Here is a 25,519-nt window from a genome sequence, read left to right on the forward strand (position 1 = left end):
TCTTTAGGGGGAAGCAATGAGCCAGTGCAGGGATGAGGTGACAGTGTCCTCCATCTGCTTCCCACTGGAGTTTTATGAGGTCATAATCACCAGACATGCAGACAGAACAAGCCCGTTGGACCTTCATGACATCGGCAGCCCAAAGGCCACGGGACAGAAGGTAGCTCACCTCATACTGCTGAAGGGCATCCATGCGCTCGGCCTCCAGCTGTTCCAGCTGCTGCATGGCGGCCTGGAGGGCCCTCTCTTTAAGGATCTGCTGGTTCTCTAGCTCCTTTTTCTCCGCCTCGGTCATCTGAATGGTCTGCTGCTGCTGCCGGTGCCATTTCTCCAGCTCGGCTCGCTTTGCCGACTCTTCTTCCAGCAGTCTTCAGGGGAGAGGGAGAGTGAGAGGGAGAGAAAGAGAGATTCTGGGTCAGGGAGAGTGGATCATGAGATCTGCTCTATTACATGGCGCTGGCTAACTCCATGAATGAGATCTACAATGGGAGCTGGTCCAGCGGCTCAGTAACTGCACACAAGCACTTGCAGGTCTGTCCAGGTCATAGAAAACAGAGAAATGACGGCAGAAAAGGACCAAACGGTCCATCCAGTCTGCCCGCAAGCTTATGGTAGTAACCGCCGGCCACACAAGCCACCTTTATACTTATCGGTTTCCCAGACCGTCAAAGTCAGGGCCCCTTGGTGGCTGCTGTTTGAGTCCAATTCCCCGTTACCTCTTGCCATTGAAGCAGAGAGCAATGTTGGAAGTTACATCACAAGTATAAGGCTTATTGGTTAAGGGTAATAACTGCCAAACCAGCCAGTTACCCCCATGCGCTCTTCTCTTCATTTCCACTCTTAGCTTTAAGGGACGCAATTTTCAAACTGCGTGCAGTGCTGCAGAGGGCACGGGGGCTTTCCTCCCGCAGTCCCTGCAGCAAGGTTCAAAGTGAAAGAGACGCGCGCACCTTCAGCAGGTACAAAGGTCCCCATGGGTATTTATCTCTGGCACATTATCGTCTCTCCCCTGACCTAGACGCAGCGCCCCCTGGAATCCTCCTTATGCAGCCAAAGGCAGGGGCGGTGTCCAGCACCGCGAGTGCACTTTTAGGCTGCGTAAAGATGGACAATTTACCCAAGTGTAGTCCGTACTTACCTGTGCAAATGAAACTGAGAACTGCCCTCCCAGCTTTCAGGCTGGAATCTATTTGCACGATGGTAAATATCTAAACCAAATAAGCCAAGCCCCTACTGCGATGCCTATACTCAGCCAAACTTGGGGGCCTAAGTTTTCAGCTGAAAATTCACCTAAATTTAGAAACCTAACACACTGAAGAGCCTAACCCTAGGCCTGCTATTAATTTTCCGTGTTAAGTGGCTGGTGAAGATCGCCAGTGCCAAGCTCCTAACTTCCTCTCCAGGCCTAACTCTAACACCGGGAGCCATCCACGGACACTCAGGGAAAGCAGGAGTTCGAGTTTCAGCGCTCAACCCCGGCACTTGCTCAAAAGGGTCTGTTTAGGATTTGAACTCCCAACTTAGGCACCAGTCTCAAAAGAGAGACTATAAATCAGGAATGAAGTGGAATCAGAGCTGGAATCAGATGCTATGCTTCAGTCTCGGTATCAGCACACTTTGCCAGAGTCTGCTGGAGGTCGCAACTCATGGCATGGTGGGGTTTGACAAAAAAAAAAAAAAAGGTAAGCTCTGTTTTCAGTGTTTTGATGGACCGTGTGTGCATGGCAGAGTTAAATCCCCAGTTTTCTGCTGCCTCCCGACTCTAAGACGGCAGCAAGCATTCTGCAGCTCCGGTTTGCAAACAGCACAGTTCTCAAGGCCGGTGTAGATTCAGGGCCGGAGAAGAGCACGAAGGTCCCTGGTGGAAAGACCCTTCCCCCCCCCCACCAAAGTGCACCCCAGAGCGCGACCACCGATGCTTCTCCCACCACCTTGTTCAGTGCTGCTCAGCTGTTTCCTCTCCCACAGGCACAGAATGGCAGAAGGACCTTCGTGAATCAGGCCCTGGGTTTCCCAGTCTGATCGGTAAAGGCTGCTAGAGCACTCCCTCCCTGCACATTCAGCTTCTATAAGATCTGCCCTGACGTCCCCCAACCACGGCCCTCCCCATCTCAGGCTGCATGGCCCGGCTTCAGCAGATCGAAGCACATCCTGAGAAGCAGCGCAATGCGCGCGGCAGAACCCGGATCACGTTCCTTCTTGGAAAAGATTAGGAAGCCTGCAATCGTGTCTGCTGGAAAATCTCCTTTTATTCTCAGTTTTCCTGTATCATTGGCTCAACAGGAGCACAAACCTCCACTACACCTTTGTGAGGTGCACTTCCTCTTTCGAAAGACAAAGGGGTTTTGCTTTCTTCCTCCTTTCTCTGGTTTCTGCTGTTCCGCCTGTTTTATTTCACCCCGGCCAGAGAACTTCCCTGCCGGCAACCATTTTAAAAGGAGCCCCTTAATCCTTTTTCCACCAAGGGGCTGCTATTTCTTGTGCCGCGCCGTGCACACATTCAGCTTTTCTTCTGCAAATCAGTGAAATCGTTTGCGAAATCTCCTAACCGTGAACTCACCGTATGGGCCACGGGCCTCCGGCAGCACCAGAGAGGGCCGTCGTGGCCCCCTTAAAAATGTCAGATTTCTTGTGGTGCAAACAAACAAACAAAAGGCTTTCCCACTGTGAGATCCCATAGATTAAGGCAGTAGAAGATTCATTCATGTCAGTGGTGGTGGTGGTGAGGGGGAGGGGTATTGCCTCTGCAGCATCCCCAGGCAGTCCAGGAAGCGAACCCAAGTCCTCCAACATGAGAGAGTCAGCAGCCCTACCTCAGAGCCACTGGGCCCCTCCCCAGCCCTAATGTCAGTCTGCTTTTGGTTTGGGGTTTTTTTTTTTTTTTTACTTTTGAGGAGTATCCAGGTATCTGATAAGTTTGAAGGTTTTTCCGACTTCAGTTCAGGTCCAGAGCAGCCCAGGCCACGAGGTATAATCTGCCCACAGCTCGAACTGTGCGCTTGGGTTTCCTCGGGTCTCAGGGTTCTAGAACCTCCACCGGACCAAATCCAGATGCTAAAGCCACCCCAAAATAAAAGTAGTGCACATCTGGAAGGAACATAGCCGAGAACATTAGAAAATACAAAGCTGCATCCAGAACCAAAAAGGAGCCTATGTTGTGGGACATTAGTCCAGGATCCACAGCTGTGTGTGGATTCCAGAAAAAAAACCCAAAACCTACAACCCTCTTGCAAATTTGCTGAGAATAGGAACAAGGATGCACAGAAATCTCTCCTAAGCTTTCTTTCCATTCAGAAAAACAGACTAATGAAAAGGTATATTGTTAAAACCCTTTACAACCATAAAGAAAGGAGAAAAGAAATCACGATGTGCTTTGAGAGAGAGAGAATACTGCAGAAGATGATAGGAAATGTGAATCCCATGAAAGAGAACTGTCTCCACTTAGTACAAGCAGAGTGGCAAAGCTAATCCTGAAGTTACGACAAACCAGTACCTGGCCTGAAGTCTTCTCACAGTCTCTTCATCTTGCCGTGCCTGTTTCTCATCGTCCAGTGCCTCTTGAAGACTTTTGTGCATTTCTTCAAGTTCATGCACCCTCTTCAGATACTGCTCCAGCTCAGTTGACTTCTGAGCAACTTGTTGTTCCATCTGAAGTCTGACCTGATGAGTGCAAAGGAAAAATGTAAAAAATGTTGCACCGTAATTAAATTAGGTTTTTTAAAAATAAAATATTTGGTTGTTCCTGGGTTTCTGAATGTTTATCAGCTTTGAGAAGGGAAGCACCTGAGCTAGAATATCAGCTCTTACTGCTTTGTCTCCCCCATCTACCTCTATCTGCTTGCCCTTTTCTCTATTACACCATGTCTTATCTTATGTATCCTTCTACTAAACATAGAAACTGCTTTCCAATATCTATCTTGCCTTTTCCTCCCCATGTTTAATATCCCATTTCTGACACCATTCGTGAGGCTCCCATTTTCAGAGCAGCTCTCCACTTTACAGCCCATTGCCAAAAGATATTAGCATTAAGGTGCTCGATCGTGCCATAATTACACCTGAGCAGGACCACCGAATTCGGTCTTCTGAAGAAACACATTCAAATTCTGGATAAGCAGCAAAGAAAAAACAAGGTTAACATGGTGGAATCCCCAGACTGGCACGATGGGGGCAGGCAGGTGCATTGGCAGAGCTGAATGAGAAGTCTGCAGAAACCCAACTGTGTTTCTTGAGGCCCTAATACTATTACTTTCTCACTTTGAAAATGGTTTAAAAAGTTACTTAAAAGTGCTTGCAGTGGCACAGCCACATATTTATAGGACAATACTGAACAACTTGTATTTTATTGGAATGGTCTATACTTAACCATACAAAGAAAGCATTAAAGAGAATCACTTTCTAAGTTAGACTTGTATAAATCTAACCCTTAAAGTGACTCTAAGCATAATAGCTGATAAACCTAGAACATGATGTCACTTCCTTATGACTCCCGAACCACAATGACTTACTATAAATTCCACATGACCTTTCAACTCCATTAACAACCGAATTATGTTGTCACCGTTCATTCCGTATCAGCTTGAAGGGCCATGCGCCCAAGGCATTTCACCTGATTAAATATTTACCAGCTGCTCCTTCTGAAGCTCCAGTCTGAATTCGTCCTGCAATTCCATTTGTGTCTGAAGACGTTTCTTTTCCTCCTCTGCTGCCCGAGATGCTGCTTCTTCTAATTGCTGAGTGGGAAAACATGAGGGAGAGAAAAATGAAAAAAAATAGGTAAAAGATAGGAACATGAGGGGAACAAATAAAAGGGAAAGTTACAGTAACTGTATATTAAATGTGACAGCATGAAGATGGCCAGTGACTCGGTCACACGTAGACTTCTACTCAACACGGCCTTTGGATCTAGTTACACACAAGCATTCTCCATCTAAGCCTACTTTTTACCCACAGATGTTCTAACAAATGCACACAACCTCCCCCCCACGCAAAGTCACACCTACTCCTGGCTTAGCATAATTTGTGCAGGTGGAATGTCGCGCAGACTTCTTCAAATCTAAAGCAGACATGAACCCTGCGCCTCATAACACCTTTTTTCCGCACGCTCAAAATTATGTGCAAAATTGAGTTAGGCGCATAGTTTTTACGCTGGCAGATTTTGTAATGAGCTATTTGCAAAATAAATTGCTTTGAGAATTCAGCCCAAGCTAACTACACTTTATAATAAACACAGTTTATTCCACTAAATTTCCAATGCAAAATGTCAGAATAACCTACTTCTAAAGATAAGGCCTTGCCAAAGACTGAACTAATGCAGAGCTGGTAATTTGACCTCATCCTGATCAACAAAAAGGCCAACAAAAGTTTAGCACCATTTTTTTTTTTTTTACAATATCTGAATAATATTGTAGATGACAGCAGAAAAAGCCCAACCAACATCTCCAGTCAGCCCAATTATTCTGGTCAGCATTGCTGAGAAGCTCTCTCGGCTGCAGGCCATGGAAGTTTGATCACTTGTTGCAAACTGCTCCTTATCCAAGTCCATTTTTCTCTTCTCATTCTTTGGGCTTCCACCATCCCAGGCAGTTCCTATTCCTAATCCATCAGCCGCATGCTCCCCACCCCCCCACCCCCCCTTCATCTCATCACCAAGTCCCTGCACCCATCCAAGCAGCCACCAAAACCCAACAGATGCAATAAACTCAGAATTTTCCCCCCAGAGGCACAGATCATTGCCTCCTGGAGCTCCAACATCCATTGCCTTTATGGAGCTTCCGACTTACTCCAACCACCGTGAGAGTGAGTCATGAACTGGGCCTCAACTACCCAATGTCTGGGGCTTTCAGGCAGTGCCAAGACAGGAAGCACATGTGATAGATTTAAGACTCCTTGTTCTAGGTCCTTATATAATAAGCAGAGGCCTCATCCGAGTGCACACAAAACAAACCCATAGTCTGCACACGTTATAGCAGTTGCTACTGACCGCACATTATTCCCATAAGCTTTCCAGAGCCCACATGAATGTCAGGACCTGAAACTTTGGTGGACACGGCCTTTAAACTGGAGGTAGGAGGAAGCTGCCTCTCTGCGGAGAGAGTTTACAGAGGCTGTGCGTGTAAAAATGGTTTGCTCCGACTGCTTTTTCTGGATTATTTCCATCGCAGCCTAGAAACCTCCCTGACCGTGCAACAATTTATAGGGCAGTTTTACCCTTGGCACTGCCCCGGCTCCCAGTCAACAAAGGACATTAAAACTACAGACTGGGGTCCAAGCTTAAACAGGTCTTACTTCTGAATAAAATCTAGACAGAAGACTCCCATCCGTGGAACTGCTCATTTGCTTGCTGATAAAACATCAGTGCACATTCAGCTGTCCCCATGTGCTTAGGGTCTTCCTCTGCTGCCTCCCAAAATTGCCAGGGAACAGAGATAAGCATGCATGGGTTTACTGCAGCTGGGGATCTCCTGCAGATCTCCATTAACCGCACTTGTGCTGGAGAAAGCTGCATTCTTGGTGGGCCGCGAGAATTATCCAAAGGTGAGGAGATCACGTCCCCGAGCTTCCGAGACCAGCGAAGCTCTCTCTTTACTTGAAGGGACCTCGGCGGTCACCGTGGGATACGTCTCGTGCTGCTCCAATAAAAGAGGCACTAGAGCCTGTAGGGAATTCAATTCAAACCAAGATCCTTGCCAAAGGAATACCTTAACCCCGGTTTTATTAGTATGTATTAGCCTGGCCTAGGAGGGCCCGGGCTTGTTAGATATAAGGAGCTAAGCAGGACAGAGCGGGGCTAGCACGAGCTTTTGACCAACTCAAAACAAAAACAAAACTGAATTTCCCCCCCCCCCCCGGAAACCGGCCGGGTCTCCCACCTGCCGCATGGCCTCCAGCTTCTGCTGCTTCCTCTCGTTCGCGATCTGGAGCTCCTGCATCTGCCGTTCCAGCTCCTCTTGCTCTGCCAGCAGCTTGTGGCGCAGCTCCTTCCGCTTCTGGCGCGCCTCCTTGTGGGGGGCAGGGCTGCCCAGTCTCTGCAGGTTTACAGTCGTCTGAATGGCTGGGGGGCAATTATTAAAAAGGAAAACATACATAAATAAATAAATAAAAATCAGGGAAACTGCAACGAGAACAGCAGCTCAAATAAAAAATAAATAAATAAAAGTGCTGGGAAGCATGGGGGGGGGAGCACCTAACCTCTCTTCCATCCGGGCCTCGCTGAAGGCCAATTTTAAGTTTGAACTACACAACAGAATGCAGCGTCCAAACTGCACACCTAGGTCCCGATTTACTGTTCCCTCTCCCCTCCACCCCCAATTTGGTGCCTGGGGAGGGGGGGGGGAGAGAAAAGTCAGTCTGGTCCTCATAGGACAATTTTCGAAATTATTTACCCAGGGAAAAATGGCTTCTATCTGAAGCTCGCCCTCAAGCTCGCCCTCGCTGGAAGCATACACGGGCTTCCATGGCGCACGCGCTTTTAAAAAAACGGGGTTAGCGAAGGGGGAGGGGGAAGGCGCGTCTAGATTGGGAGAGACTAAGAACGCGTGTGCACCATTTCACCCCTGCTCACTCCCTGGTGCGAGGCTGCTTTCAGTGCCCTGCTGTAACACCTGTGGTTCTCCCCCGAAAACGAGTGCCACCTACACGGGCCAAAAAAGCACCCAGGAGCTTCACACAAGTGGGCTTAGTATTTGAAGGTGGTCTCTTCCGTGTGTATTTTGCGTGCGCGCAGCTTCCCTGCCCAGCCATCCCTCGCTCTCTCTCTCTCTCTCACACAAGGCCCCAGCCAAACTTCTGGATTCAAGAAAAACTAGCCAGGACCGACCACACAAACCCTAGCTTACCTTGAATCCATTCCTGCTTCTTCTTTTTATCCGAGGCGCTGATCTCGAAGCTTTTGTCTTGGCACTTGACCAGAAAAAGGCACTTCTTGCCATCCTTGTCCAGCAAGGACTAGAAGACAAAGCAGAATACGCCAAGGGCACAATGGAGCTTTGCACGGTGTGTTTATCACTCTGGCAGCTGCAGGAGACGCAATGCCCGGGCTAGAAAAGAAAGCCATTGTCTCCGAGCTATTGCTTCATAAGATAAAGTGCAACAGGCACTCTTAAAGGTCAGGAGAGCGATCATCAAGTGGTCACTGCTGACTGGAAACCGATACACAATGCACAATAGTCAGCAACACTTTACAGAACTTAATTTTTTCTTGCTTAATTCTGTAAACCTAAGATGTGAGAAGGTTCTGGGGTTTTTTTGTTTTTTTAATCTCTTTAGTGACAAATGGAAAAATATCTTTGATAAAACATGCCCAGGGGCAGATTGGCCTATCGGGGGATCGGGCATCCCCCCGGTGGGCCGGTCGCACTAGTCACATGGTCTGCCGAGCGCGGCTGTGACAGAGCCGCACTCGGCAAACCACGTGGTATCTCCTGGGCGGCGAATCCCCGGGCCGGTCTTCATCGGGAATCCGCCACTGAACATGCCCTTGATATTTTAGGAACATGTCCTGTTACAGTGAATAAGACTTTTTTCTCTGTTCAGCTGTTGTAGCAGATTTAATTGACGGGGAATGCACTCAACAGCAATTGGTATACTCCTTTTGTATGGGGCCAGTGGAGAGACAAACTTAACACCACCACGGAGAACAGCAAGGCAACGGCCTTTTCAGAAGCAGACCACAGCATCGGTGACCTTATGATCAGGATGCTCAGAGTTAGAACAATGCAGGAACTCACCCCCACGTGGCTTAACAGCCCCTAACCCCATCACCCCCACAACCCCTGTAATGTATCTTATGGTTCCCTTGGGTTTTCTGGCAACGTCACCTTCTACTCGGGAAGGGGAATGCTAACTCTCAAAAGTTAGTCAAGGAATAAGCCCTTGAAAACCTTGTATCCAGGTCCTGGATACCGAAAGCGGCCATTAGATCTCAGGAACGTCTCATGTTCCGCTGAGCTGAAGACCGCATGCTCCAGAAATGAATTGTATCTACTGTAACAAAGCCCCTGAAGTGGTGGGAGACAACTATCCCCCAGAAAAGCACAGAGGGGGGGCAACATTCAAAAAGCATCGAGCCGGATGATTTGTGAGCTAGCCGGATAGATGCCAGCTTCTGAGTATCTTCGGCCCTTGTGTGGCTGAATTTTAGTCAAATAAGAGAAGGGAGTTTGGGCAGGGACCAGTTAACCAGGAAAGTCCCAACCAACTCTAGTTGGCCCCAGGATCAAAGTTAAAGTTATCTGGGAACATGTGCCCAGGTAACTTTAAGCTTAGCCAGTTAAATGCCCAAGGGTGAGGGGGAGGGAGGAGTCACAGGGGCATTGCAGCCCGATCGCTCACCTCCCCATCCAACTGAGGGGGAACTAGCAGCCCAATCAGCCTAAAGAATGCTTCAAAATGTTAGGCCTTCTGACAGATTTGAACAACTTGGGTGGCAGGAGGAGGGGTGCCAAACTTACTGACCTAGGGCACTCTGCACCACCACCTTCTGAAGCCTTGCCTAACCCGCCTGCCCCAGCCAAATCCCCTAAACACGACCGGCAGCTCAGAACCAGCATCTGACTCCCAACGCGTCTATTGTTTTTGGTTTATCACAGCTCCGAGAGAGAGCCAGCAGGATGAGGTTAACCACTTGTGAGGCTGGCTTATCCTGCTGTCTATGGAGAACATCTGTTACAGGTAAGTGATTTAAAAAAAAAAAAAAAAAAAAAATCAAACCAGGCCAATACAACGCATACACAAAAAAAAAAAAAGCACAAAATTAGAAGGAAAGCTGGCCTAGTGTATGCAAATATTTCTCATGCATATTCATTAGGGATATCCTGAAAATCCGACTGTCTGGGGGGTGGGAGTCCTGCCTTAGGAGACCTAGCATTCGCTGCCTCTGTGGTAGAGGGAATCTCGGCTACTGCACAACAGCGGCATCTAGTGGCTGCTTTCCAATGCACAGTCCCTGGCAGAGGTCACTCACTATGGTGACAGGGCTCAGTGAGTAGCAGGGGCAGGTACAGGAGGAGAAAATCCCCGGAGAGCTGGGATTTGGGTTTCAGCAGCCAAGGGGAAACTGCGGGTCAAAAATAAGTCAACTGCTTTAGCATCACTAAACCAGAATTAGCAAAAACTGTCGTAAGAGAAATTCTTCTGCCGCGTCCGTCCGTTGTGAGCTGTTAAGTCTCCCGGTGTTACCTCCACACAGCAGCTCTCATCCAGCATGATGTCCCCCTTCTTGTCCTTCAGGTCCTCACTCACATAGTACGAGATGATGCTGGGTTTCAGCACAAACCAGCGCTCTGTCCAGTTTTTCCTTTTGTGACCTTTCTTCCACATGTAGCCCTGTTTAACGAAAGAAAGAAAACCAAAGCAAAGTGTTAAGCACCACAGCTCTTCTGGATCTCTTCCAGTTTATTTCCTGCAGCTTGACACAGATTTCACACCTTCTTGCCTTTGTGTTTCTCTGCTCGGTTACTTCATGAAAACATCCCTGCAAAGGAAAAATCAAGCACTTGCTTAATAAAGGGGTTTTTAAAAAATATAATAAAAAAAAAAATTGGGGCAATTAAATAACGCATTTTATACCTGCGCCCTCTATCAGAGTGTGCCGATAATCTGAGCGCTGGCCTTAAATACCGCCAGCCATAGGTAAAGCATTTCATGCTCTATATCCCCTGTTTCTGCAAAGGACACGCGTTTGCACCCGAGGACCTTGTGTCTAATTTTCAAAGGTAAACTCTGCGGGAAGCTTCCCTCTGAACACCACCTATGAGACCCACTGGTACAAAAAAGGTCCCGCAGAATTTTCACCTGCTGTTATTTCTGTGGGAGGCAGAACAGGAGAAAAACTTAGGCATATTTGAAAATGCATAAAAAAAAAAAAATTATAAACACGCATTGTTTACCTTCCCCCCTCCCCCAACCTGAACGCAACCTCCGGGAACACCTCAGCACGTGTGTTGTGAAAGGCCGGGCATGGTTTTACCCACTCTAAGGGGGTACCATTTTCACCCAGAAGAATCTACTCCAGTAATTACTTAGCTATCGGCGCTAAAAGTGAATTCGTGAAGAGAGCAGAAAAAAAATCTCTTACAAACCAAATGAATCAAACTATTAACATGTAGAAAATAAATTAAAAAAAAAAAAAAAAAGATACTTTTTGTTGGCAGGGGGTGAGCAAGATGTCTGATGCCTGCTCAAGTAGTTCATGACATTTCAGTCTCGTTTTTCCTTCAAAAAACTGCCTCTTTCTGGATTTTTCAAAATGGTCAAGCAGAAGGGTGAAACCATGTCTTCCTGTCTGAGCAATCGACCCCCAGGTGCGGGCTGTGGAGTCAGCAGGTAGGCTCAGCGAGAGCTCGCTAAAGGGCCGCAGCCAGGAAAGGCGGGATCCGCTGCGCTCTCCAGAGATGGAGGCCACGCACATGCTCGAGAGCAGGACTGGTCTAATGAATCTGGTGAGTATCTTCGACATGGAGGCCCCCGGCGCCCTCGAGTGACCATACGCTGACGGGACGCGAGCTCTCCCGTGGCGTACTGGAGGCACCGATAGCGGTTGCATCAGCGGACATGAAAGGATTAAGTCCAGCTGTTACCATCCTCAAAGCATAGGGAAAAATGAAGGGGGCGATTCCCAGCGAAAGTGTGTGCAGTATCATAAGAAATGCCATAATGTGTCAGATCAAAAGGGTCCAACAAGCCCAGCATCCTGTCCCCGACTGTGGCCAATCCAGGTCACAAGTACCCAGCAAAATCCTAAACAGATCTGATCCTTCTTGTTCTTAACCAGGGATAAGCAGCGGTTTCCCTAAGTCCACCTGGCTAACAGTGGTTTATGGACTTTTCCTCCAGGAATTTATCAAAACCCAGTTTATAGTAACTGCTTTCACCCCATCAATGGCAACAAATTTTAAAATTTAATTGTATGCAGAGTGGAAAAAAAACAAAACAAAAAAAAAACAAAACACACCCCAAAACATTTCTCCAATTTGTTCTAAATGCGCTACTTTTCAGCTTCATGACGTGTCCCCTAGTCCTAGAACTATCAAAAAGGGTAAATAATCGTTCCTTGTTTATTCATTCTGCCTCATTCAAGATTTTCTAACTCTCTATCATATCACCTCTCTAACCTCTCTTCTTCAGGCTGAAGAGCCCTAACCTCGATAGTCTTTCCTCAAAGGGGATGGAACGATGCCTCCTATCACTGTAGTCTCTCTCCTCCCTACCTTTTCCAACTCCAGTATATCTTTTTTGAGAAGGAGCAGCCAGAATCGCACACAATGGGCCGTGGATTTCAAAGTATTGCCCACAATGATTTCAAGATCCTTTCCCTGGGATAGTGATGCCTAATATGGAACCAAGCATCATGTACCTATGGTTTGGATTATTTCTTCCCCAAGTGCATCACTTCGCACTTGGCAGACGAAATTTAATGTAGACATTTACATGCCCAGCCCCCCAGTCTCGCGAAGTCCTCCTGTGGTTTATCACAATCAGCTTGTGATCTAACAACTTTTAACCACCTTGAATCCTCTGACTAGACAGTATAGACATTTTTTTTAAATGAACTTTGAATATTTTTTTTATCATCTATCAATGTGATCACCTCACTCTTCATCCCCATTTTCCAGGACATTCCTAAATATATTTAAAAAGCACTGGTCCCAGTACAGATACAGAAACGAACATTCAATCCCATTGTGTTCCCTATCCTTTAGCCAGTTACCAATCCACAACAGGACATTGCCTCCTATCCCCCAATTGATGAATCTCTCATGACGGATTTTGTCAAACACCTTCTGAAAATCCAGATACACTATATCAAATGACTCGCCCTTGTCAACCCCTTCAAAACAAAATCTAAACAGATTTGTAAGGCAAGATTTCCCTTTGCTGAATCTATATTGGTTTTGCCCTAATCAGGGCCGGTGCAAGGGTATTAGGCACCCTAGGCAAACCTTACAGCCTGGCGCCCCCTCCATACACAATTTTAAATTATGCATTTATAACATATTTTACATGAAAAATGACATTCTGAGGTAAAATTAATATACACATTGTGATAATTTCATGCACTGTTGTGATGCCAACAAGAAAACTTTGCATCTTGGAATTCATATGGCCTCATACCTATTATGATGTTTTGGCATGGCCCTCCCGTATCAGCACAGTACTATCTGCTAACACTCAAAGAATAACAACCCCACCTATGAAAAAAAAATACCACAAATATTACACCAGAATCTAAAATATCAATACACCTCCTATCGGGAAAACAGAACGGGCCAAGCTACTACAGATCCCTACAGAGAAACCACATGCTAAGAATGCTTCATCTCAGACTTTACATGCAGAACATAAACCCTCATCAATTACAGAATAAAGCCACAAAGTATAAATAGAAATGTGCAGACAAAAACTGAACTGTAAAACGCATCACGCCAGACTCTACAGTGCACAATGGAAAAACAAAAATCACCATTCCTCATGAAACAATCAATAAAATCAAGATATATAAATCATTAATCATAATAGTAAAATCATACTAATAAAATAATTTCAAAACAGCTGATGAATAGAATATCCAATAATTAAAGACTCATGCAAATTTTGAAAGATTTCCCAAACACCAATACAATATTTCAAAACAGCAGACACATCACATACTACCCAATAATTAAAATGATAGTCAATCAAGAAAAATGAACTTAAAAAGTCACCTTTACTTATCCTCTCCAGCAGTTCTCCTACTCCTTTCCCTTGCAGGCCACACCAGAAGCAGCAGTAGCTGTTGAAGCTGTCCTCACGGTCCTCTTCCTTAGGGACCACAGCTAGTGTCTTCTCTTTCTCACACACACACACACACACACACACACACACACACCAGTTATCTCCCTGATCAGTCTCTCTCACACATACACGTCACCTTTCTGGCCAGTCTCTCTCAATCACACAATGCTCTCGCTCTCTCTTACTTACACACAAGGCTCAAATCATACACATGCCCTCTCTCTCTCACACACACACACACAGAAACACACTCCCTGTCTCACACCACACAGACACACACAAAGGCCCCCAGCTGAACAGCTCATCTTCGGCCTTGTCTCTGGTGGCAGCTGACAGCACCGATCTTCTTTTCTTTGGCCCCCGCCTGTCTGGTCTCCGGCAGGCGGCATCTGGCAGCGACGTCACTCTCCCGGGTTCTAGCGGTGACAATTGGGCTTGTCTTCACTTTTTTCAGCTGCCGCCAGCTTGGGCTCCAACAGCAGCTCATGGCCCCTTCTGCTTGGGCTCTGGTGGGGGCTTGCGGCCCCTCTTCCATTCTTCAGCTCTTGCAGGCCTCTCTTCCAGCCCCGCATGGCTGTCTTGCGGCTGTGGCAGGATGGCTCTGCTGTGGCCCCGCAGGTTTCTCTTCGGGCCGCTTGCCAGCAGACCCTCTTCTTCTCTTTGGCTGGGAAGGCCACCAGTGCCAGGGGCGGATTGCCCCACCGGGGGAAGCCCGATCCCCCGATAGGGCAATCCACCCCTGGCACTGGTGGCCTTCAGCCCCTACCATGTGACAGGGGCTACCGGTGCCATTGGTTGGCCCCTGTCACATGGTAGGGGCTAAAGGCCACCAGTGCCATTTTGGTTAGTGGCAGCTGAGGCCCTGGGAGCGGCAGATCGCTCCCAGGCCCTTCGCTGGACCACCAGGGGGGCATCAGGAGAGTGGCACTGGGGGGGAGGCAAGGTGAGGTGGGGGCTGGCAGAATTTTGAAAGGGCACTTTTTGCCCTTTCAAAATTCTGCCGCCTCCGTGGCGCCCCCTAAGTCTCGGCGCCCTAGGCACAGGCCTAGCTCGCCTAGTGGTTCCTCTGGCCCTGGCCCTAACAGAGAATGTCTATCCAGATAGCCAGTCATTTTGTTCTTCTTAAGGACAAAAGAACCTGCCACACTGGGTCAGACCGAGGGTCCTTCAAGCCCAGCATCCTGTTTCCAACAGTGGCCAATCCAGGCTGCAAGTACCTGGCAAACACGAAGCAGATCCCATGCTACTGTTGCCAGTAATAGCAGGGGATATTCTCCAAGATAACTTGATTAATAGCCAATTAATTGCCGGGTCGTCGTCCTTCTCCAAGCACCTGAGACAGCTGCTGATTTGTTCCACCCCCCCCCCAATCACCACCACCACCACCAAGGATGGCTATTGGCAGCTTGGATGTTGGATCTGCAAAAAACAATTAGTTAAAAAACAAACAAACACCACCCTATAAATACCTATTTCCATCTAAGAAATTACATTTAGACTGGCAAATGAAAGGGAATGGTTATTATACAGATTACGTAACAATATAAATATATACACACACACACACACCAAAGCAAACCCCAACTGATGGGAGAAGAGCACTAAATGATAGATGTATAAAACATTTGAGAAAACCTTTATGTTTAATATACATACAGACAAAACTTATAAAGACAAGAAATAGTGAATCATGAGCAAACTAACTTGACAAAGATTTTTTTGACATTCACTGAAAAACACTTAAATGTGCAGATCAGTAGCAGATCCCATGCTCAATCCATTAAATACAATGTGCTGGTAAAGACTACGAACCTGGGTAAATACAATGTTGCTGTTAGAAGAATGCAAGAGAACAATGTTGCTATTTGAGAACTGACACAATTGTTTCTTAACTGGCAACAATATATACAAGCGAGTAGAGCAGACAAAACACACAACTAATTAGACAGCCATGCCAAGGTGCATGGATGTCTAATTAGTGCAGACAATTACATCAAATGCACATAGGCACACAATTCACATATTCCAATTGATAACGGACGTTGCTGTATTGAAAAGCTTCAACATATTAGATTACAGCATTCGGTAAAAGCTGCATACATTACCCAAAAATTGTTTTTAACCTAAAGACTAGTTAAAGCAGCTCAAGTGCTGACATTGTCAAGCTCTCATGTCACTGCCTAAAAAAAACATTAAAAAAAAAAATTGGTTCTTGAAGATAATGAGCTAGCTTCAAAGACAGCGCCACCAAATGTTGGAATTTAAAGTCCCGGGTCAGCTGGTAGAACCCCAACAAGGACCTTGTTTCACCGAGACGGCTTCCTCAGCAGAGACCCTTGTAGCAAATGAAACAAACTCTCCGTGTTAACTGAGACTGTTTTCAACACCCCCAAAGGGGAAACCAATCGCACTTAGTTAATATTTCTAACTTATTAACTTCGGAGAAGGAAAGAATTCAGCTGGCTCGCTAGCTTCAAAATAATCAGAGGCCTGAAACTGAAATCAACTGGAGCAAAGGTCCGATGCAAATAATGTAATTTAGACCCTGCTAAGACTGTCAAATGACCTTAAACCTGGAAGAGCCTTCCTGGATAACTCAAACAAAAGCTGCAGCGCTTACGGGGAGCAGAATAGGCATCAGTAAAAAGACGGACTGCCAGGCCCGGCAGAAAGGGACTGCAATTTCTAGAGCAACGTAGACCTTCCTCCTGCTCGCTAAGCAGAAACTGATGCGAGGCCTATCTACTAAAGAAAGCATAGCAGTACTGCTGCTTTACACATGTAGAAAAGACGGAAGGACCAGCGGGCACTGCGTAAGAATGCAGCAAAGTCTCTTGCACGTGCCTGCTGGATAACCTCCCCTCCTGAGGCAGCCGTCCCAGCTCTCTCCCCGTCTCCAGTCCTCCTTGTAACGGAGCATGCAAGGCCTCTTTATCTAATCCAATACCTTAAGACATTTCTTTTTCTATTCCACTACTTCCAATTGCTTTTTCAGGGTGCACTCCCCCCCCCAGCCCCTCAGTTTCTTCTATTTCAGTGCTAAAGCCGTCAATGTAACTGTGCTGGGCCCCCACCGTTCCTGGGGGCGGCAATAAGATACAGCTCTCCACGCTCAGTGCTGTGTCTGTGCCCACCACCAGGTCGCTGCTGCTTCTGCCCTGTGGGCAGCTCGTTTTCTAATGGATCAGCGGAGTGAGAGGTAGGAAATCTTTACATTGTCCCCCAGTTTTAGAAACGGCTCGGTAAAGAAATGACCTCTGACTGCAAGTGTTCCAGAAATACAAATTAACTCTGCCGTGACACAATCTGCAAACTTCCAGCCCAGCCTGCGAATATCTAATTGCATTTGGCAGTGGCTTGCAGTTTAGAACAGGCAATGCCAGCCCAAGGGGAGGGCACCACGCTGCCCTTTTAAAGTCAGTCAGTCTGCAAGCCCAAAAGAGAAGGGTGGCGCCACCAAAAGCAACCCCTGCCCTGGGAGCCGCTCGTCCAGCGGCTGCTCTGACCAGTGCATTTACACTTACAGAAAGCACTATTGACGTAGACAGCACTATTTTTTTTTTTTTTTTGGGTTGAGTGCCCGCTCTCCTTAATGTGCATCGATCGACCTCTCCAGGGCACTTAATGCGATATGCAAATGGGCTGCCATGGTAAAAAAGGAGGCACCAGGGACAATTGAGGCGGCTGTCAGCGGGGTAGGAAAACAGATGCTCAGTTTCATGAGCGGCCGTTTTCCGAATCTGTGCACAGCCACGGGTTAGGAAGATGGACACTCGTTAATTGAGTGCTCCTTTTCCTAACCTGACTGCCTGCACACTATTTTTTTTTTTTTTACCTAACTCCTTTTTTCAGTTCCTCAGACTTACTATCGCCACAATATTAAGTTGGAGGAACTACAGAAAAGCTGCGTTTTCTGATATCTTTAGGTCCGTCCTCCTCAAAACTTCACGCCAGGTGTTAATTTCGAAGGGTAAAAATGTGCACGTCAGGCACACTTTTTTTTTTTTTTTTTGCATCGGGAGATCATAGCAAATAGCCTCATCAACATGAATTTACATGCAGTGAGTGCTATTAGCTTTGCTGGGGGTAGGACGCATGTTTTGGTCGCACTGTATTGCATCCGCCAGTAAGTATCCTAGTTTTCAAAGCCGTTCACATGTGTAAGTCGGCCATCTGAATGCTGCCCCCTCCTCCATACAGTTAAACGTTGTCTCGCTGTACAACAAAACGTTCCAGAGACAGAAACATGCATTCCTTGCTCCCCACAGGAAACGTACTCTGAGGAAAAGCCGGTGCAATTATCCATGGCTACTTCACGCTCATAGAAAGTTTGAAAGTGAAACAAGGTACGGATTTTCACTTTGGGGGAAAAAAAAAAAAAAAAAGGATCAGACAACGTTATCTGCAGACTTTGGCTCAAAATGCATCACTTAAAATGGTGGTTCTCATCCAGTCCTCAGGACACACCCAACCGGTCAGGGTTTTAAGATATCCACAACATAAGAACATAGGAACCGGTCATACATTTTAGGGCTGCACACCTGCTGCCCTCTGACCCCTGTTTTTTTTGTTGTTTTTTTTGTAAGGTATGGCTGTGAATGCTCTTGGGATGCACCTTAATCCCTACACCATTTAATGGAAAATGTTTTCTCCCAGGGGCGTCTAGTGCTTTTTCATTTTTAACACTAGATAACTTTGGGAATCATTCCAACCAAGCTGACAGGGGGTGAGAAGGAAAACCTCCTTGGAGGTCATAGCCTTCGAACCCTGCTCTTGAGCCAGTACGTCATGCAGTGCTACAGAAAGGTCATCGTCCCTTCCTTCTGAATCCACGTGCATCGTGTCCACAACACATCCTTGCCCTGTTGACTCCAACTGGCCTGTTCATTTTAGCTAGAAAAAAGGCGCATGCATTTTACTAGAGACCTGGCATTTTTTTGCAGCCCTTTAAGAGCTAAACATCTGTTTAAGGTGCTTCTGTTTTGTTCTTATGTCTGTTTTATGCTATGGTTACATTTTGTTTGCTCATGATGTGTCCTTTATGATTTCATTTGCATTGTATGATTGTTTTCTAGTTTGATGACTTCTAGTTTAGTTTTTCTGAATTGCTATTATGAACATTGGCTGTGCGTGTTTATTATGTTGTTTCCCAACACCTCGAGGGCTTTTTTTTTTTTTTTTTTTGGAAAGTTGGGGGTACAAACCAAATCAAGAAATAAAAATCAAATATTTTTGGGAGATCTTAGCCTGCTCAGTAAGTCAAATATTAGCTCAGGGGTAGGGGCTTTCTGTCAACTTATAAAGCCGGGCCCTTGCCAGACACAAGAGGCACCCCAGACAGTCCTGGGGGGTGGGGACAGCCATAGCGGGACAGGGCTCCGGATGACATGGCGGGGCCGGCTGAGGTTCCCCGTCAGAAGCTGCAGTCGCTGACCACGTAGATGCTCTAGAGAGCTCCTGCCACTAGTGCCCTGCCCCCATGATTCTGGCGCGTTGGGTGGTCACCCATCCCTTTTGTTGGCCCTGGCTAAGGCCTCCATCTCCGCCTCTGAGGATATATCAGATTATAGGTAGAATAAAACTGTTTTGGTTCGACATAGCCAAGACCCATAACAATATGAAGGAAAGCTTTCACAGAGAGCTGCTTAAACACCAATACAGCTTGAAAAGATCAGAATTAGCCATCTCGTTCCATCAAATACAAAAAAAACACTATTACAAATTGTTCTTACCTGTTTAAGCACATCCAGTATAAGCTCGTTAAAGACCTCATTAATTGCCATTGATACCGTCTGTCGATCCATGCCTTTACTGAACTGTCCACTTCCAATTAGCTCTATGAGCTCCCACACAGAAAGCCCGTGCTGCTTGGCGTCAAGGCCAACCTTGTAATCCTCAAACAGGGCCTGCTGCCAACCCCCTCCCATTGCTTCGGTTAGTTTTTTAAGCAGGTATTCAATCTGTAGAAGGAAAAGAAAAGCACGCTTACTTAACAAAAAATAAAAAGCCCCCCTCCCCCCTCCAAAAAAAAAACCACCTCCCCATTTCATCTGATGCATTTGGGTCAAGCCAAGCAACGAGGGGGGGGGGGGGGGAAATGAGCATTTGCAGAATTTTATTTATTTATTTATAGTTTTTTTATATGCTGCGGTACGTAATGCACATCACCTCGGTTTATTCACAGGCCCTTGCCAAACCTCCCCTGACCATAAGCAAAGCATCCGTGCCGTGCAGGTCCTTAGCTTCAGCTCAGCCGACCTTCCTCATGCACAAACCTCAGGGGGTTTTACCCAGCCCGGTGGCAATTCCACAGCGTTACACTCTCACCCTCTTCAATCTCAAACAGCTGGCCCGCTAACTTTTCAACACAACCGCTCGCTTTGGCTATTTCATTGACACGCAGCCCTCCGTCCCCGCGCTCTGCCCAAAGCTTCACAGACGCTCCCCAGTTAAGGAACCAATTTATAAACTGCCCCGCGCTGGCCCAGGCTCTGCAGGGACTTTTTTAACCCACCACCTTTACACTCATCTTTAAAAAGTAAAGTATGCGCCTTCTTTTCCTTTATAAAACCTCTCTCAGAGTAACTGCCAGTGCACGTTTACATCTAAATTTGTGCTGGGTACCTTCTATCCCCGATAAAAAAATCCCACCGCAGGTAAAAGGGACCATATAGAGAAGTGCCCTACAGACGGACTTTTACCCCCATATAGGGCAGGCATTTCTGCGGTAAAGCCTGCAGGAATGGCTTTTAAAACGGCCCTCAAACAGGTAATTAACCTGGGGAAAGGGGCCCCGACTTGAAAATTGCCCTCTTCAAGGGCAGCCAACATTCCAGATGGGTTTCAGAGCCATAAGGGAAAAAAAAAAGACGCCCCCGCAGGCAGGTTTACATCAGGCAGGGAAAACAGCGCCTAATACGTTAGATTTGTAAAACACCCCCTGCACCCCCCAGCTATCTGCGCCAGCAGCAGGTGCAAAGCACGTGGCTTTCAGCACATGCTAAGGTTATCAAAAGGCGAAACACGGCAGGTAGGGCCTTTTGAAAGTCTGCAGGAAGCGTGCTTGCTGGTCCCGTAATTTGCAGTCGCACAGGCTGTCTGAAGCTTGCTCCCATGCCGGGCATGTAACTGCATGGAAATAAGAGGGTTCGCAGGCTACCATCAGTGCTCAGTCCCCCCACGAAGAGAGGGCTTGGGGGAGGGGCAAATGGTCTCCCCCCCAGCAGTCAAGATTTTGTGATGAGAGGCGCAATGTCAGACATCACGAGTTAAGAAGCTGCCATGGGGCGACTGTTTCCCTCAGAAAACTGTTATTGCCTACCACAACAGGCCCAACATATACCACAGCTTCCTTCCTTCCACTTCCTCTGTTAAAAAGAGAGAGAGAACGAGAAAGAGAGAGAAAGAAGGAGAGAAAGAGAGAGAGCAAAAGAAAGAGCGAAAGAAAGAGAGCTGTATCCTCATGTAATGGAGAATATCTCAGAAGCTCATGCACCAAGTGGTAATTTTCATCCCTGATCACTTAAACATGTTACTGTGCTTGTGTTTTACTGAACTTCCTTATGATTCCTCTGAATCACGGGGAGCAGGCATCTTGGGAACTTTGTCACAAAATGCCTCACTCATGCAGTCTGTGGGATTTCATAGACGTAAGGTTTTAAACGCACAGTGGCAACCAGACCATCCGGCGCCAGCAGAGCTGTAGCCAGCCCATGGCCAATACGGCCGCGGCCATAGGCGCCACTGCTCACACACAAATATTGGGGAAAGGCCGCCTCCTCACCTCCCGATTCAGTCCAGAGGTGAATATTAAATGCACCTGGCTCTTGGAGAGGGGAAATCAAGATAAAAATATCAAACGCTGCCCCCAGTGGTGGTGGTGGTGGCTCCCCCCTCCCTGTGGTCCATACGGTCATGAGCTGAATCGCTGGTCTCCCCTGCTCCAGCTGGAAGCAGGACAAGCAGAGCACCCGCGGCTTGGCTTCCCTCCCCCGCCAAATGCAGTGAGAGCTGCGGGTCCTTAGGGTCGCAAGAAGAGTCAGCCTCATCCGCCCCAAGCACTCAAAAGCAGCGCGGCCTGCGGAGCTGCCAGAAGAATAGTCATCTTTCCCTCTTCCTCCTAGGTGCAGGAGGAGCAGCACTTCCCACCGGCCGGAAGATGCAGTATTGGCCTTCCCTCAGTCTGGAGCGGGAGCAAGAGCAGTGTGGCCCCAATGCTTGAAAGAGTAGTGTGGTGGGTCCCGGGTCTGTAGAAGGAGGCTGCTGATACTGCTTCTGTTGCTCCTTGTATTTCCAGATGAAAGAGTGTGGGAGAGACTGAGCATGGCAGAGAGTGTGTGGGTGTGGGAGAGACTGAGCATGGCAGAGTGTGTGGGTGTGGGAGAGACTGAGCATGGCAGAGAGTGTGTGGGTGTGGGAGAGACTGAGCATGGCAGAGAGAATATGCATATGTTTGATTGATTATGAGAGAGAAGAGAAAGTTTGTGTGCAACAACCCATTTACTCTCCCTCTGCTAGTCCACAATCTCAGGACATCTGGAAATCAAAATTTGCCAGGTATGGAAAAGCAAGGGATAAAAAAAAAATAAAAATCCCTATTAGTTTTAATTATTGAATATTATTTGATGTTTAATTATTGAATATTATTTGATGTGGTGAAGACCAGAACTGTGAAGGACTTCAAAGGGGCGTGGGATAAACACTGTGGATCCATAAAGTCAAGAGGCTGCCAATGAAGAGTGGGTGACTCGCCAGAATGATGGCTACTGCCTGGAGTCAATACCCTTATTAAATAAACATACACAGGCTTGACTCCAACATCGCTCTAAGCTTCAACAGCAAGAGGAAATGTGGAAAAAAGGATTCACACTCACAAAGAGGGGAGTAGCTGGCTTGTTACGGCGGTTACTACCCCAAATCAAATAAGCCTGATACTTCACTTTCAATGCATATACAGCATAGTTCTCTGATTCAATGGCAGGGGAGAAGAAAAGAGGGTTCGCACTCACAAATCGGGGAGTAGCTGGCTTGTTACGGCGGTTACTACCCCAAACCAAATGGGCCTGATACTTCACTTTCGATGCACATCCAGCATGGCTCTCTGCTTCAACGGCATGGGAGAAGACTTATACGTCACGCATATCCAGCATAGCTCCCTGCTTCAACGGCAGGGGAGAAGAAAAACAACCAATAAGGGCTAATAACATAGTCTGGGTAAAACAAATAAGCATGGGTGCAGCTTGCTTATTGCGGCGGCTACTACCCCAAACTAATCAAGCTAGATATTTCACTTGGATGCAGCTCCATCACTGCTCTCTACATTAAAGGTGGGGATGGAAGGGAAATAGAACCAAGAGCTAAGAGAAACAGATAAGTATGAGAGAAAATATGTGTGAAGCTTGCTGGGCAGACTAGATGGGCCATTTGGTCTTCTTCTGCCGTCATTTCTATGTTTCTATGTCTCTGCTGTTTTGAAATATTTTATTGGTGTTTGGAAAAAGGTTTTATTAATATTTTCATTAATGTATGTTTATCAGCTATTTTAAAATATTTACTTTTTATTAGTATGGTTTTACTATTATGATTGTTTTATATTTCTTGATTTTAGTTGATGCTGTATAAGGAACGTTATGGTTTCTGTTTTTCCATTGTTATACTGCTTGTAGATTTTAGCTTGTTGCGGTTTCCAGTACATTTTATGATCTTTTTAATTTGTATTTGAGGGTCTGTCTGTGTTCTGCATGTGTGACCGAGGTGAAGAATTCTTCTAGCTTGCAGTTTCTCTAGCTTAGCCTAGCTTGTTCTGTTTTCCCAATAGGAAGTTTATTGTTCTAGGACCTGGTGTAATATTCACATTGTTGTTTTTTCATGGATATGGTTTACTGTTTGTGCTGGCTTTTTGTTTTGTTCTGTTAGAGATTTACTGCCTATTGTACTTGTAATTCAGTTTACTCATGACCTTCTCAGGCCCAAGCCCACAGCCAGCATACATTACCATAGACATAATACCATATGTCTTTTATAATTATGAATGTTTAATTGGAAACCGCTGTGACCACCGGAATAGCGGTAGATAAAAATATGTTAAATAAAGGATTCTAAGCATCTTTTCTGGTTGGCACCACAGCCGTGCATGTAAATATAACATTCATGCTGCTAGTGATGGGTTTTACCTCAGGAGGACTGTACTTTCAATGTTCTGCTCCATGTATTCTAAATGCATAATTTTTAATTGTGTAGGGAAGGTGTCAGTGGGGAGGGTGGATCCGCTGAGATTTCAGGTGCTTTATGGTGTTGACTGCGCCTGCTACAAAGCAGGAACAAAGTCTGTGGGTGTGCAAGAACCCAGGGGTCCAGCTGGCCCTCAGATTTTCAAAGAGAAACTTTGCGGGCAGTTTCCCCAAACTCTTACATTATGTACATTGGATAAGTCTGATGCTATTGAATCCTCTGATCCATCCATAAGATAAAGATAAAAATGTTGTCCATGCTCATTATTCCACCATTGAAAACCTAATAATTTAAACATGATGAACAATATTAATGCATGGATGTATACATATTTTATCGTTTGTGATCCTTTTGATGGTTATTAGTTTTAATGTGTATGGAATTTGTACCCTGCCTAGAATTTTTGAAAGAGCAGGCAATATATTTTTATAAATTAAATAAAGCTCATGGCGCCAGGATCCCTCTACTTGTTCTGATTGAGCTGGAAGCCCATAGGTGCAGCAGGAAACTTAAAAATGAAAGCCCCCTACATTTAAGAGTCTCCCAGCTCATGGTGTTGTATGTTGTGTTCAGGGTGAGGGCGCACGTTTTCACTTGGCCTAGCTACGGCTCTGCATGCCAGAATTTTGGCTACAATAAAAGCAAAGGTTATCAGTTTACTCCAGGTTCAATGCCCGAGTCCGGATTCGTCAGAGACCGCGTTCAGAGTCCCTGTGGAGAAAAGCTCTAGTCATTGCACAACAGCGACACCTAGTGACCAGAGTGCATGCCTGTCGGGTTCATTATAGATTCATATGTGTGGACCCTGACCGAGGGCTGTTACTGTGAAGAATGGGCTACACTTAAGGAGGAGGGGGCCAGAATAGGGATAATAAAACCCAGGTAATTGCAAATGAAAGCTCATGACGCCATGGACTTCACAGAAGCTAATTCCAACTGAACCGGAAACACAAGAGGAGAAGGAGAAACTTGCAGCTTTCTTTTTCCAGATAAACTGGATCTTTGGGATGAAAGGTCCAGGTAGCAGGGAACAATCAGCTCTTCCAACTTTCCCCCATTTTAGAGCAAGAAGGGTGGCAGTGAAAATCTTCCTCTCAGAGCCACAAAAAAAACCAACAAAAAACCCCAAATGGTCGTTACTCAAAGATCCAAAACTGGAGATCTCCCACAGGTCACTATTGTCCACCAATCACAGATTGTGAGATGAAATCTCTATTCTGGCCACCCCAGGATAGAGATTTCCCTGTAATCCCTTCCTGAACCAAGAAATTCCAGAAACAGTTACAAATGCCAGGAAAACACCACAGGAGAAAACCCAACCAGAAAGGTAAGTCTCCCATCTATCCTGGATGACAGACCATGAGAACTGGTCCCTGGAGTAAGCAAAAACCACAAACTATAAAAAGCTGCTACTCCCACACAACTCCAAACAAACTCTGACCTGCCACCCAGATCTCTGACTCAGCCTGCTTTTATACAGGCGAGGGAGCGGGGGGGCTGACCACGCCAACAGCCTCGC

At 46.5% G+C, this 25,519-nt stretch overlaps 1 protein-coding gene across 2 annotated transcripts in view; it reads right to left on the reverse strand.

Annotated features, from left to right (window-relative positions):
- SWAP70 (switching B cell complex subunit SWAP70) overlaps positions 1 to 25,519 on the reverse strand; it is an 83,388-nt gene that overhangs the window by 20,635 nt on the left and 37,234 nt on the right. For both annotated transcript variants that reach the window (XM_029582840.1, XM_029582839.1), the window contains exons 4-10: positions 19,503 to 19,730; positions 10,177 to 10,323; positions 7,836 to 7,944; positions 6,870 to 7,051; positions 4,623 to 4,730; positions 3,494 to 3,660; positions 170 to 368 (exon numbers count right to left, since the gene is read on the reverse strand). In XM_029582840.1, the coding sequence (XP_029438700.1) occupies positions 170 to 368; positions 3,494 to 3,660; positions 4,623 to 4,730; positions 6,870 to 7,051; positions 7,836 to 7,944; positions 10,177 to 10,323; positions 19,503 to 19,730 (1,140 nt within the window). The remainder of the gene's footprint in view (positions 1 to 169; positions 369 to 3,493; positions 3,661 to 4,622; positions 4,731 to 6,869; positions 7,052 to 7,835; positions 7,945 to 10,176; positions 10,324 to 19,502; positions 19,731 to 25,519) is intronic.

This window comes from Rhinatrema bivittatum, chromosome 17 (assembly GCF_901001135.1).
Source record: "Rhinatrema bivittatum chromosome 17, aRhiBiv1.1, whole genome shotgun sequence".
NCBI classification, from domain to species: Eukaryota; Metazoa; Chordata; class Amphibia; order Gymnophiona; family Rhinatrematidae; genus Rhinatrema; species Rhinatrema bivittatum.